The sequence below is a fragment of the Staurois parvus genome, unplaced genomic scaffold, assembly GCF_062004578.1.
Source record: "Staurois parvus isolate SC_StPar_1 unplaced genomic scaffold, SC_StPar_1.0 ptg000397l, whole genome shotgun sequence".
NCBI lineage: Eukaryota > Metazoa > Chordata > Amphibia > Anura > Ranidae > Staurois > Staurois parvus.
The window spans coordinates 3,704,560-3,718,034 of NW_028318193.1; the positions used below are offsets into that span (position 1 = coordinate 3,704,560).

The 13,475-nt window shown below is 42.2% G+C and overlaps 1 protein-coding gene across 2 annotated transcripts in view; it reads left to right on the top strand.

Moving 5' to 3' along the window:
• NCOA7 (nuclear receptor coactivator 7) overlaps positions 1-13,475 on the top strand; it is a 246,793-nt gene that overhangs the window by 99,484 nt on the left and 133,834 nt on the right. For both annotated transcript variants that reach the window (XM_089686445.1, XM_089686446.1), the window contains exon 3: positions 12,874-13,055. In XM_089686445.1, coding sequence (XP_089542571.1) covers positions 12,874-13,055 — 182 coding nt within the window. The remainder of the gene's footprint in view (positions 1-12,873; positions 13,056-13,475) is intronic.

A 13,475-nucleotide genomic window follows, 5' to 3' on the forward strand; every position in this document is an offset into this window, starting at 1 on the left:
GGAATACATCCAAACACCACAAAAAAAAAGACAGCTAATCTCAACAAATACTGCTTTCTATGCTTCTGCTCTCTCTATTTCTCTCAAAATGTCTGAAATAGTTAACTCTTTACTGTTTTTCAGTGCATTCTGGGCATTTTTGGAAGGTCTCCTGAGGTTATCTTTAAAAAACACTTTTAAATGCAAACACTCATAAACACGCATAAACGCGGTATGCAAACGTGGCTAACCAGACGTTTTTTAACCTACATTTTCCAGCAGTCAGTTTCCATCGTTCATAAGTATCCCGTGTACATGGAGCTTTAGGCCTCATGTACACTGCTGATCCTAAACAAGGGCAAAAATGTATGTAAATGCACCTAAGTTCTAGCTGCATTTAGCATTGGGCATTTATTATTATTATTATTATACAGGATTTATATAGCGCCAACAGTTTGCTCAGCGCTTTACAATATAACGGGAGACAATACAGCAACAATACAGTTCAATACAAGAGGGTTAGGAGGGCCCTGCTCCTCGGAGCTTACAATCTAGGAGGGAGGGTCTAGTGGTACAAAAGGTACACAAAGGATGGGGGAAGCTCTGGAGAAGTCCTGGTGACGAGCATGGGAGGAGGAGACAAGGGAGCTAGAGAGTAGGAGGTCTTGCGAGGAGTGGAGAGTACGGTTTGGGTGATATTTAGAGACAAGATCGGTGATGTAATTTGGGGCAATGTTATAAATGGCTTTATACGTTATTGTTAGTGTTTTGAATTTTGTCCGTTGGGCAATGGGAAGCCAGTGGAGGAATTGGCAGAGATGGATGGCAGATACAGAACAGTTAGTAAGGTGGATGAGTCTGGCAGCAGCATTCATGATAGACTGAAGAGGGGATAGCTTGCGATGAGGTAGGCCAATGAGGAGGGAGTTACAATAGTCAAGGCGAGATATAACCAGGGACTGAATAGGTTGCTTAGTGGTTTTTGAGGTTAGGAACGGGCGTATCTTGGAGATGTTGCGGAAGGGGAAGTCTACAAGATTTGGACAGTGATTGGATTTGGGACTGAAAGGACAGATGGGAGTCTAGGATTACACCTAGTACCCTGGCATGAGGGGAGGGACTGCTGATTGTGTTATTGATCTTGATGGAGAAGTCAGAGGAGGGGGCACGGGCTGGGGGGAATACTAAGAGCTCAGTTTTGGAAAGATTGAGTTTGAGGAAGTAGAGTGGCATCCATGCCGATATGTCGCTTAGTAGGTTAGTAATGCGAGTGGAGACTGAAGGGGTGAGGTGAGGGGTAGAAAGATAGATTTGTGTGTTATCAGCATAGAGATGGTACTTAAAGCCATGGGAGTTTATCAAGTGACCAAGGGAGGAGGTGTAGCTGGAGAAGAGAAGGGGTCCAAGGACAGAACCTTGAGGGACCCCTACAGAAAGAGGGAGTGAAGAGGAGGAGGCAGCGATATAGGTAACACTGAAGGAGCGCTGCGATAGGTAGGAGGAGAACCAGGAGAGAGCAGAGTCTCTGAGGCCAAGAGAGTGGAGTTTTTTGAGGAGGAGGGGATGGTCAACCATATCAAAAGCTGCAGAGAGGTCAAGTAGTAAGAGTACGGAGTAGTGGCCATTGGTTTTAGCAGTTAGTAGTTTATTAGTGAGTTTTAGTAGGGCAGTTTCAGTGGAGTGTATTGAGCGAAAGCCAGACTGTAAAGGGTCAAAAAGGTTGCTGACGGTGAGGTGGGAGCTTAGGCGATTGTAGACTAAGTATTCTAGGAGTTTAGAGGTAAATGGCAGCAGGGAGATGGGTCTTAAGTTGTTCAGGTTGGTGGGGTCCAGGGAGGGCTTTTTAAGTATGGGAGTGCATGCTTCAGAGGGGAGGGTAAGGCACCAGTAGAGAGGGAAAGATTGAAGATGTGAGTGAGGGATCAAAGGATGGAAGAAGAGGGTGACCATAGTAGTTGTGAGGGGACAGGATGCAGGGGGCAGGTAGTGAGATGGGCTTCTGAGAAAACCTTAGTGACCTCTTCGGTAGTAGCAAGGTCAAAAGAGGAAAGTGTTGAGGGAGGTTTAGTATAAGGTATGCTAAGTGAGATGGATGTCTGTGCAGTGGCGATGCCCCTATGAATTCCGTCAATCTTGTTTTTGAAATGATTTGCAATCTTGTGAGCAGTGAGTGAGGTACTGGGTGGAGGTGGAGAAAGTAGAGAGTTAAAAGTAGAGAAGAGACAACGAGGACTGGATGACAAGATATTGATAAGAGTGACAAAGTAGGCTTGTTTGGCAGCATGAAGGGAGGACTTGTATGTTAAGAAAGCAGATTTATATAGGGTGAATGCTTGTTGAGATTTGGTTTTACGCCACAATTGCTCCATTGCACGACTTTTTTTTCATTTCAGTGGCAAGTACGCTGGCCAATGAAATGAATAAACGCCCAAGCACTAAGCACAGTACCGTGTTAACACGCATTTCTTGCCACATTTAGCATTTTTCAGCAGCCAGGAGAATTTGGCATACAAGGGAGTTTAAGTGTACATGTAGCCTAAGCCCTCATGCACACTTGACATTTTTACAGCTGCTGTTTTTGGCTTTTGATGTTTTTTCTACATCTAATAAACCCCCCAGCATGTTATCCTATGTTTCCATGCACACATAGACTGTAATCAACATTTTTTGGCAGGGACGTTTTTTGGCTGGAAAAAAACCCCTGTACTAGTGGGTTTCTAGAGGAGCTTTTTTAGCTGTAAAAACACTTTAACACTGAAAAACGCAGTAAAATACCACGAACCAGCATTGTTGGATTTTTTTTTTGTTAAAAAAATGCCAGAAAAACACAAATGCAGGAAAACACAGCTAAACATGGCAAAACACTGCTAAACGTGAATGCAAAAACGCTAAAAAAAGCTGAAAAACTCAAATTTTTAATGTGACTTTACATAGCTAACGTTACCAGCGTTATCAAAACATCCAGTGTGCATGAGGGCTTATTCTGATAGCTCTCACCTAATGAGTAGTAGAATCTTATTTTTTCTGTGGATTACAACATAGCCTGTATATTATCTGTATTCTTTCTGTATAGTAAAACTACACAAGAGAAGCCATTTGTGGTTAATCTTTAAAGATACAGTACTCTGTGCACTTTGCACTAACCTCCATGGGTGATGTGCTGTCAGTGCCGATGGAACCAGTGCAGCGGTTCAGGGATTTGAAATCTTCAGATTGGTGAAAGCATTCACATGCTGGTGCTGACCAATTAGAATAGCTTTGCTCTGTCCCAGAAGCCCTACAGAAACAAGGGGAACAAAAGTAGGGATTTCAAATCCCTGGACTGCTACACGGGCTGCATAGGCATTGGCAGTTCATCACCTGCAGAGGTAAGTACAGCGGGCTGCTAGTTCACTTTTTAATTTTTTTTTTAAATGTGCAGTAACCCTTGAAAATGAATGTGATCCCTAACAATGGACTTCTTTATCTTCTCCATTTTGGTCTGGAAGGTTACATTCATTCGGCAGTTCAGCAGCAGCCAGGGGCGGCGGCAGCAAATCAATGGCCGATGCCTGCCATGATCAGGGGTCAGGCTGGGAGATCAGTAGTTATAGCAGTATAGAGGCACCCATCAGCCAGCTACATAAGTACAGAAGCAGGGCACCCTGGCGCATGACACGGGCTCATCCGAGGTGTGGAGTCTAAGCACTGGTGTTCAACAAGGCTCCAGATGATGTAGATGGGTTTTGCTGTGTTTTAGTACCAGATCGTGATTCTCAGGATCACCCCACCAGGTGAGCAAGACAGGGTTCCAGTAGCAGATATAGCAGGTAAGGATCAAGCAGAAGTGTAGTTAGTAGACAAGCCAAAGGCCGCTAACAAATGGTTTCAGGTTTGAGATCAAGCAGATTCATAGTCAAGGAACAAGCCAAAGGTCGGTGACGAGTGGTAGCAGAAATATGGATGGTAGCAGGAGTGACAAGAGCAAGGTATTCTTCGGAGAGAGCACAATAATCTAGCAAACAGAGAGTACAAGGACATGGCTTCCAGTAGCAGATATAGCAGGTAAGGATCAAGTAGAAGTGTAGTTAGTAGACAAGCCAAAGGCCACTAACAAATGGTTTCAGGTTTGAGATCAAGCAGATTCATAGTCAAGGAACAAGCCAAAGGTCGGTGACGAGTGGTAGCAGAAATATGGATGGTAGCAGGAGTGACAAGAGCGAGGTGTTCTTCGGAGAGAGCACAATAATCTAGCAAACAGAGAGTACAAGGACATGGCTTTAATGGGAAGTTCATGGGAGGATTAAAAGGTTCAAAGTTCAAGAGAAACAAGGTTCAAAGCTGGATCATTCAAGGAATTGTTCAGAGAGCTGTCTAGCATCCCAGGTGGCTCAGCAACAAGAAACATCGCCAGACACAGCAGAAGTTGCAGGTTCAGACATGGGTCCGAACACAGTCTTTTGAGCAGTTACATTCAAATAGAGGCTCTGACCAACCCTGGATATGGTCAGTGTGCATTCAGGGTCAGCATTTCCATGGAGTTTTGGTCGTGCACAAACTTGTTGTAGCTAATCGGCCACTTTGTATGCAACTATAGCAGAGTTTTGCTGCCTCCAGAGGTGATCGGTAGCCACCACTGAATGCAGCAAACTACCTGCCGCTAAACTGTCATGTGTATGTAGCCTTAAATTTACATTGGAAGCATTTTGTTATATATGCTTACTTAGTTTAAAAAAAAAAACTATCGATGTTGTTGAAAATTTAGAGCTGTCCTGTGTCCTCTGCACATTTCCTGTGTTATCTTAACTAGTCTACTTAGCCCTTCTAGTTCTTATCTTGGACTACAGATTGAATATCCCACAACAGGATTTAGGAGCAGAGTGCACTTCTGGCAGATGAACTTGCAAGGTCTTTAAAGGGATAAAACATGGGAAATGTGCACATATTGCAGAGATGTACTTGGTATTTTTTTTGTCCTGAAATATGCTATAATGTAAACTTGGACCTAAACGGTGTATTGAACAAAACTGCTCAATGTACATGAATGTCCACAGTAGAATTTGCTTTGCTGCAAGCTTAGAGGAACAGTTCCTTCTGTATCTAATAGGCATTGCCACTGTAGTGGGTTGTAGTGGCCCCTTCTATTGGCCCCCTTCTCGGGAGAGCACTCATGACCTATCCAGCTCAGGAGACATCAGGTTCCAGAGGGCCTTTCATCTCCTATGTTATAATGGAGAGTCAAAGGAAGTCAAGCTAAAGAAATAAATTGGCACACAAACTTGAGCTTTACTGAGCCATTTTAAGGCAATGAAGTTTTTGGTTTTAATCTAGTCTAATGTAGCTCTGTCAGTGTGTTAAGTGTGACTGTTCTAGTAGATAGTAAACCATTGACTCACTCTCCCACAGACCAAAACAGGTTTTCTAAATTTGTATTTGGTTCTATCCATCTTATCTATCATCCTAACCATTTCTCCAGTCTGCACCATTAACCTCCCTGGCGGTATTCCCGAGTGTAGCTCGGGGTAAAGTTTCAGTACCACAAGCGGTAACCCCGAGCTACACTCGGGCTTACCATGCAGCGCTGTGCCGCGATCCCTCGATCACTTACTTTGTCCTGCGCTCCCGCGATGTCCTTCCTGCAGTGTCACCGGCAATGGCGGCATCTGTCTTCTGGGTTCCGTCCCCTGCGAGGTCGGGACGTACGGGGGACGGAACGGTGGGAAATTTGAAAATGACAAAAAGTGAAATTCACTAAAATCACTAAAATCACATAGTATAACATTGCTGTATCAAACCATTTCACATACATTTTGTCCCGAGTGCTTTGTCCTGTGCCCTGCCTGCATTTTTACTGTTCTTTCTGCCTGGAAACTGAGAAACGTCCATGGCGTCCTAAAAGCGTCCCTTTAGGTCAAAAGCGGTTTTAGACCAGCTAGAGAACAGCGATAGTAAATTAGAAGCACTTGCAGAATTGAGTGATAATGATTTGTGGGGAAATTCGTCATCAGACACTGAAAACGATTCTGCGACTTTGCTCAGTGATGTGCGAACTTGGCACTATATTTCAAATTTCAATGTTTTTGGTTTGATTATATTATTGAATTAAATTTATTATTATTATTTTTTATGATTATTTATTAAATTATAATTTATGATTTCATGTTTCAAGTTTTATCCTACCCGGGATGTTTACTAGACTCTTGTTCGGACAGATTTCAGTGAGTTATTACTCACTCTGCAGGTCTACAATATAAAACGCCAAATTTCCTGTGCAGGTCTACATTATAAAACGCCAAATTTCCATGCAAAATAATGGTACCGCTTTCAGCACCAAAAATCTGAAATAATCATACCGCCAGGGAGGTTAAAAAGTACCCCATAACATGATGCTACCACCACCATGTTTCACAGTGGGAATTCTTAGGGTTATGAGCAATGTTGGTTTCATACCACACATGGCATTTTGTGCTAAAACCCAACTGTTGATGTCATCAGACCAAAGAAAATATATTCCTTTTTGCAGACTCTAAACAGGATTATATGAGTTTTTATTCACCACTCTTTCATAAAGCTCAGTTCAGCAGACCATCTTGCATTTAGATATCCCATGGAAGGTTACTCTCATCTCAGCAGTGGATCTTTATAGCTCCTTGGCATCATGATTGAGTCTCTTTCCCAAATTTGGCTCTCATGGATGGCTTTATCCATTCTGTGAAAATCAAGGTTGTGCCATATTATTTCCATTTTAATGCTGAACTCCAGAATAAACAAACATTGTCAGTGCAGAGGGTGTGATATTTTTATGTATACTTGAATCTTGGTGTGCTTTGTGCATTTTTGCCAGAACTGTACAGAGATCCAATGTGCAACTGTCCTTTGCACAGGAGCTTTCTGTAATAAAGACCTGCCACTGCTGCACAGCAGCTTTATCCTCTCTCTTCTCACAGGGCCATTGGATGCTGCTGCTGTCACAATTCTGTGAGCAGATCGCGGGCAGGGCTGAGCTGCACAGTGTGTGTCAATAGACACACACAGACCGACTTGGAATCGAGCCCGCAGGTGCGCCCCATAGGAAGCTCCTTCCTATGGTGGCACACTGAGAACAGGAGGTGCTTGGAGAGCCAGCGGGGGACCCTAGAAGTGGAGGTTCAAGGCCACTCTGTGAAATACAATTGCACAGAGCAGGTAAGTATAACAATTTAAACTAAAATTAAAAACAAAAATGAATTATATTGCAGTTTACCAATGTGGTGGCTGCATTATTTTTATTTTTTTAGTAATTTTTCCTTTATTTTCACCTGGTGATTCAGGCAGTAAGTCTGTTATTTTTCAGCTTTCTTTAACAGACCAAGCTGTCCAGGAAATGGGGAAAGTTAGAGGGTTGATACAAGCCATTTAACCCTGCAGGGGCATCTACAATGATCAGCTTTTATTTATTTCTGTAAAATCGTTATTGTAAAAAAAAATGCGCTAAAAAAGTGTTGGCTGGAGTCATGTTCATCTAAATCTAAGCCTACTAGTTCATCTAAAACCCATTCGCTCCCACTCCCCCAGCTAACAATGCTGCTGTACAAAGTGAACACATCCTAAGACAGGAAGTGTGTTACTGGTTGGATCACCAGGTGAAAATAAAGGAACAAAAAGGAAAAATGGAAAACTAATGCAGCCACCATATTTATGAAATGGTAAGTTGCAATATGATACATTTTCTTTTTGGGTTTAATACTGCCTTAACATGCTAAGACAACACACCTGCATTTTCCTATTACTACATATATCAGCATCACAGGGACATGCTCTCCCCTGTACTGGGAACTGGAGAAAGTACAAAGAAGAGCAACCAAACTAATACGAGGCGTGGAGGAGCTCATCTATGAGGAAAGATCAGAGGAACTGAATTTATTCTCTCTTGAGAAGAGGAGATTAAGGGGGGATATGATCAACATGTATAAATACATCAGTGGTTCATATAGTGAACTCGGTGTAGAGCTATTCACCGTGAGGTCATCACAAAGGACAAGGGGGCACGCTTTACGTCTGGAGGAAAAGAAATGTAACATCCAAATATGGAAAGGTTTCTTCACAGTAAGAGCTGTGAAAATGTGGAATAGACTCACATTAGAGTTGGTTTTGGCCAGCTCAGTGGATTGCTTCGAAAAAGGCCTGGATTCTTTCTTACACAGAATATAACTGGATACTAACATTTATAGGTAATGTTGATCCAGTTAATATCCGATTGCCTCTCGGGGGATCAGGAAGGAATTTTTTCCCCTGGAGGAGCAAATTGGATCATGCTTTGATGGGTTTGTTTGCCTTCCTCTTTATCAACTGTGAGTAAAGGATTATAACTTTTTTTTTTGGTAGAACTGGATGGATGTTTGTCTTTTTTCAGCCAGACTTACTATGTAACTATGTATTGTACATGTGTATGCCTTCAGTAACAGAAGGATTCTCCTGATGTCTGAACATATGTGCTTTGTTAATACAAATTAGACTTTGCACCTACGTATATTTAATTAAAAAGTGATTAAATAAAGCTTTGTGTAGACCTACAGTGTGGTTTATAAACAGATTGTATGAAAAATACTTGATCTTATCAACATGATTACCAAGCAGGACGTGGATTTATCTGTAGCAAGCTGCTTTAATGTATGACTGAAAGGGAGATAGATTACAAAGTGAATCATTAATTGCTGACAGATGCTTGCATGTGATTTTTAAATATTATGGGATGCGATATTTGATTATATTAGCTACTCATCTTGTTCAATACCTGCATTGTATTCAATGCCAGCCAGCAAACAGGGTACAATATGATAAATGTGAGTCACCTATACCAGTAGTCTTTTTATGGGAACAAGAACAAAAGACACTGTGTTCTTTAACCCCTTCACGCCTAAGGGTAAAACAAATCTTAATGCCTGAGCACAATTTTGCAATGTTGACATGTGATAGTAAAACCGTACATATCATCACAACTACTTTGTACATCCAGGTGCATTATACCTTTTTTTTTTTCAGAACAAATTGGGCTTTCATATGGTGGTTAATGGTAATGGATATCTCCTGATATTTTTTATTATCAAAGGAAAACTGGCCCAAAATAGTAGAAAAACATTTTTTTTTTAATTTAGCTGTGTGTTTCTTGTTACTACCATAACCTACCACCAAAGAACAACCCAAAATAAATTTTCCAGCTCTTGACGATTGCAGTGATACCATATATGTGTATGTTATTTGTTGTTTGTTCCCATAGTACAGCCCAGAAACAATAGTATGCATTTTGTTTTTTGTTTTTTTTTAACTAAAACACATGGACACTAACACTAATACCAATTTACAAAAAAAAAAAAAAAATCCTGACCTTTGACCCTGACTGACCTTGACCTTTGACCCTGACCTTGACCCAAACACTTACCCTGGCACTGAACTAGATCAAGCCTCGATCTAGGTATTCTATTTCTTTCTTTCTTTCTTTTTCTTTATTAATTTGTTTTTGTTTTTTTAACAAACTTTTTTTTTTCTCTTTATGCCAGGAGTTAGGGAAATACAATATATCTCTCTCCTCCACTCATAGAGAGAAGAAAAACAAGGGGGCCCGGCTTTACAGTGACTGATCACTGTGATAGCCAATCAGGGGCTATCACAGCGATCATGTGACTCGGAATCGGGAGTCCCGGGGCTCTCAGTGACACTGTGGTCTTTGTGCTGGGAGCCGAAAGACAGGTACGCAAATATGCGGCCCCACGGAAAAAAGCCCAGTTCTGTGAGGCTGCATATTTGTGCTACGTCGGCGTTAAGGGCAGTTGTATAAGCAGGCACCATCCTACGAAGAAAAAAAAATTGCCTTGTATAAGATCACCTGAGTGTGCTTATTTATGGCTATGGAAGAGGAAGGGGAAGAGAGGCATACATTCCCCATACCATGTGATCTTAGGGAAACTACAGCTATTTGGTGAGAAGGTTTAAATAATCTGTTTGGGAAACAAGAAACATAAATCTGCGCTATGTGATTGAAGTGTCAATTTTACAAAATAACCAAATGCATAAAAAAAAAAAAAAAAAAAGACCCAATGCCTCTTAGACAACGTTATGTAGGACGAAATGCATAGGAAAAAGCATAGTGGTGATTGCATCACGCCCATTTGGATGAGCAGCAGTTGTTTGTGATCTGTCTGTACTTCCTTTCACTTGTGAGAATTTACCCTTGCTGTAAATAAAATGGTTTGGAGTCACTACGCTATGGGGCTCCTTCTGCTTTTTCTTTGTATGTGAGGTGGAATTGTGCTGTATGCTACAATTTTGTTCCAAATGAGGCCTGGTATGTTGATGGTTGGAGCATTGGAGTTGTTGCTGACATAGAAGATGCAATTTCTGTCACGTGGAAGTTTCTTCACTTATTTTGGCTTTGTGCTATATTATTATTTGCACATTACATGTACAGTTCACAGTCTGGGGAGTGAGTTTTATTATAATTTATGTTCTTAAAGAGACAGCATAACACATTTCTATGTATAATCTGTTTCTGCAGATCTGAAAGAGCATCATCACCGTCAAAGCTAATGGCCACTACTCAGTCCTCTTACTCCTTGACCTCTCCGCAGCCTTCGACACAGTTCACCACCTCCTCCTCCTTGATAAACTACACTCCCTCGGCATCAGAGACTACGCTCTCTTCTGGCTCTCCTCCTATCTCTCCCAACGCTCCTTCAGCGTTACCTATAACGCTACCACCTCCCCATCTCTCCCCCTCTGTTGGGGTCCCCCAAGGCTCTGTCCTTGGGCTCTTCTCCATCTACACCTCCTCCCTCAGCAAACTGGTACACTCCCACGGCTTCAACTATCACCTCTACGCCGATGACATGCAAATTTACCTCTCTACCCCTCAACTCACCCCTTCAGTCTCCACCCATATCACCCACCTGCTGAACGACATATCAGACTGGATGTCGCTCCACTTCCTCAATCTGAACCTCTCCAAAACTGAGCTCCTAATTTTCCCCCCAGCCCACGCCCCCCTACCCACTCTCTCCATCACGACTAACAACGCCACCATCAGTCCCACCCCGCAAGCCAAAGTCCTAGGTGTCACTCTAGATTCAAACCTGTCCTTCCAACCCCATGTCCAATCCTTAGCAAACTCATGCAGGTACCACCTCCGCAACATCTCCAAAATACTTACGTTCCTAACCCCAGACACTACTAAACAACTCGTTTACTCCCTTATTATCTCACGCCTAGACTACTGCAACTACCTCCTCACCGGCCTACCTCATCACAGACTATCCCCGCTTCAGTCTATCCTGAACTCAGCGGCCAGACCTTACCAACCGCTCCTCTTCTGCCACCCCCCTCTGTCATTCCCTCCATTGGCTCCCGATTACCCAATGCATCAAATTCAAACTACTAACACTGACATACAAAGCCATTCATAACGCTGCCCCAAACTACCTCACCGACCCGATACCCAAATACCACCCAACCCGTAATCTTCGCTCCTCACAAGACCTCCTACTTTCTAGCTCCCTGGTCTCCACCTCCCACGCCCGACTGCAGGACTTCTCCAGGACTTCCCCCATCCTCTGGAACTCACTACCCCAATCCATCAAACTGTCACCTTCCCTCCTCACCTTTAGGCGCACCCTGAAAACCCATCTCTTCAGTTAAGCCTACCCCACCCTCACCTAACTGCTGATCTCCTCCACTCCTCCTACCACTCCATCTCCCACAGCCACTTCCTCCTGTGCCACTATCCCCTCCCTCCTAGATTGTAAGCTCGAAAGAGCAGGGCCCTCGAACCCCTCGTGTATTGTTTGTTGCTGTATTGTCTCATGTCTGTCCCCCACTATAATGTGCAGCGCTGAGCAAACCTTTTTGGCGCTATATAAATACTGTATAATAATAATAATCACCCTGTCTAGCTAAAATTAGCTAGATTAGTTGAAAGTTATCAGTCATCTATAGGCTCCTTTCCATAAATTATTTTTTATTGATTGAAATAACATATTTTAGCCAGAACACAATGCTCTTCTCTTTAGTTACCAGTTTTAAAATAATGTAAAGTGGCACTGCAGCTGAACTTCTTAGTTTTGGAAATCATTTAGAGGAATTAAAACCTCAGTCAGGATTTTATTGTTGTTTATTTTCACACTAGAAGGATTTCCACTCCTGTCCCGGTGACTGGTGCCAAAGTGATATGAATAAAAAAGTTTCTCTGGTAGAGACACAGATACATAGTAGAATCAGAAGAATTAAAATCTTCGTCAGGTTTTAAAGTTGAACTCTGGGAAAAACAAAAATGCATTCTTGCAGTGGGGCAGCCCCGGTACTGCAAGGGCTCAATGTTTGTTTATGCCTAGTGGGCTACAAAAGTACTTTTACTTACTCCTCCACACCCTGCAGCCTCTTCACCATTCTCCAACAGTTGGATGGCCTCTGATATCATTAAGACCAATGCAAAGCCCAAAGCCTTGCATTGGATCCAAAGATGTCGAAGAACATCCACTGCAAGAACATAGGGGACAGTACCAGCTACCTGGGGAGCAGATGGTCAGGTAAGTGATACTACTCATTTCGGCCACCTAGACGTAAACAAACATTTAACCTTTGCAGTACAGGAGCAGTTCCACTGCAAGGGATGATTTTTGTTCCCCTGGAAACAGGCTTTAATGGTTGGCAAAACTAACAAACAAAATGCAATTTAACAATTATTGAAATATGAATTTTTAATTCTTACACAATTATTCTAACATCTCTTATGGAAACGAACTGCATATTCATTTTTTCATTGTTGCTTTCTATGTGGTTCATTTTTGAGGCATTTTCTTCTTCAGCAGTTCTGGATAATAAGGTTCTTCTACCCTGCTATGTTATAAACCTCATGGAGTAATTAGCTTCCTTTCTGACATTTTGTAGACTGAAGAAGAAGAAAACAGGAAAACAGAATGCAGAGCTCACTTCTGCTACTGCTTCTAAGGATGATCCTTTGAAAGTCATTCTGGGACAAACGCCTGAGAAAGCTTCTGAGGAAGAAAAGAAAAAGAAAAGAGGCCAAGGAAAGCAACTTCGACGTAATGAAATCAAAAGACACAGTGCAGGTGGGTAAACCTTGTCCAATACATTTTTTTAGTTTAGTAAATTGATTGATAGAAAAAATAAAAGAGGCTGTCTTGCCCATAGATACTGGTAGGATCATTGCTTACATCTTCTACACTGCCCTGAAACGGACAGCTGGAGTTGACCATCTCAATGTTTTTTTCTTCAGGATTTTTGGTGTAACATATTGAAATCAGCTAAAGGGAGTCAGTTACCTCTAGCAACTATTTGGAGGACAGTTTTCTTTCACAGTAATGTACCAAGTGTAAGGACTTTACCATTAAAGAGTAATAGCAGGCCAGACATAAAACCAGTAATTAACTTGTAGGGCAGGCGGTTGATACTCTGTCCATGTTCCCCTACTCATTGGGAGCCAAGTATGGATTACATGAGAGACCTCAGTTCTTCTGAGCTACCCTAGG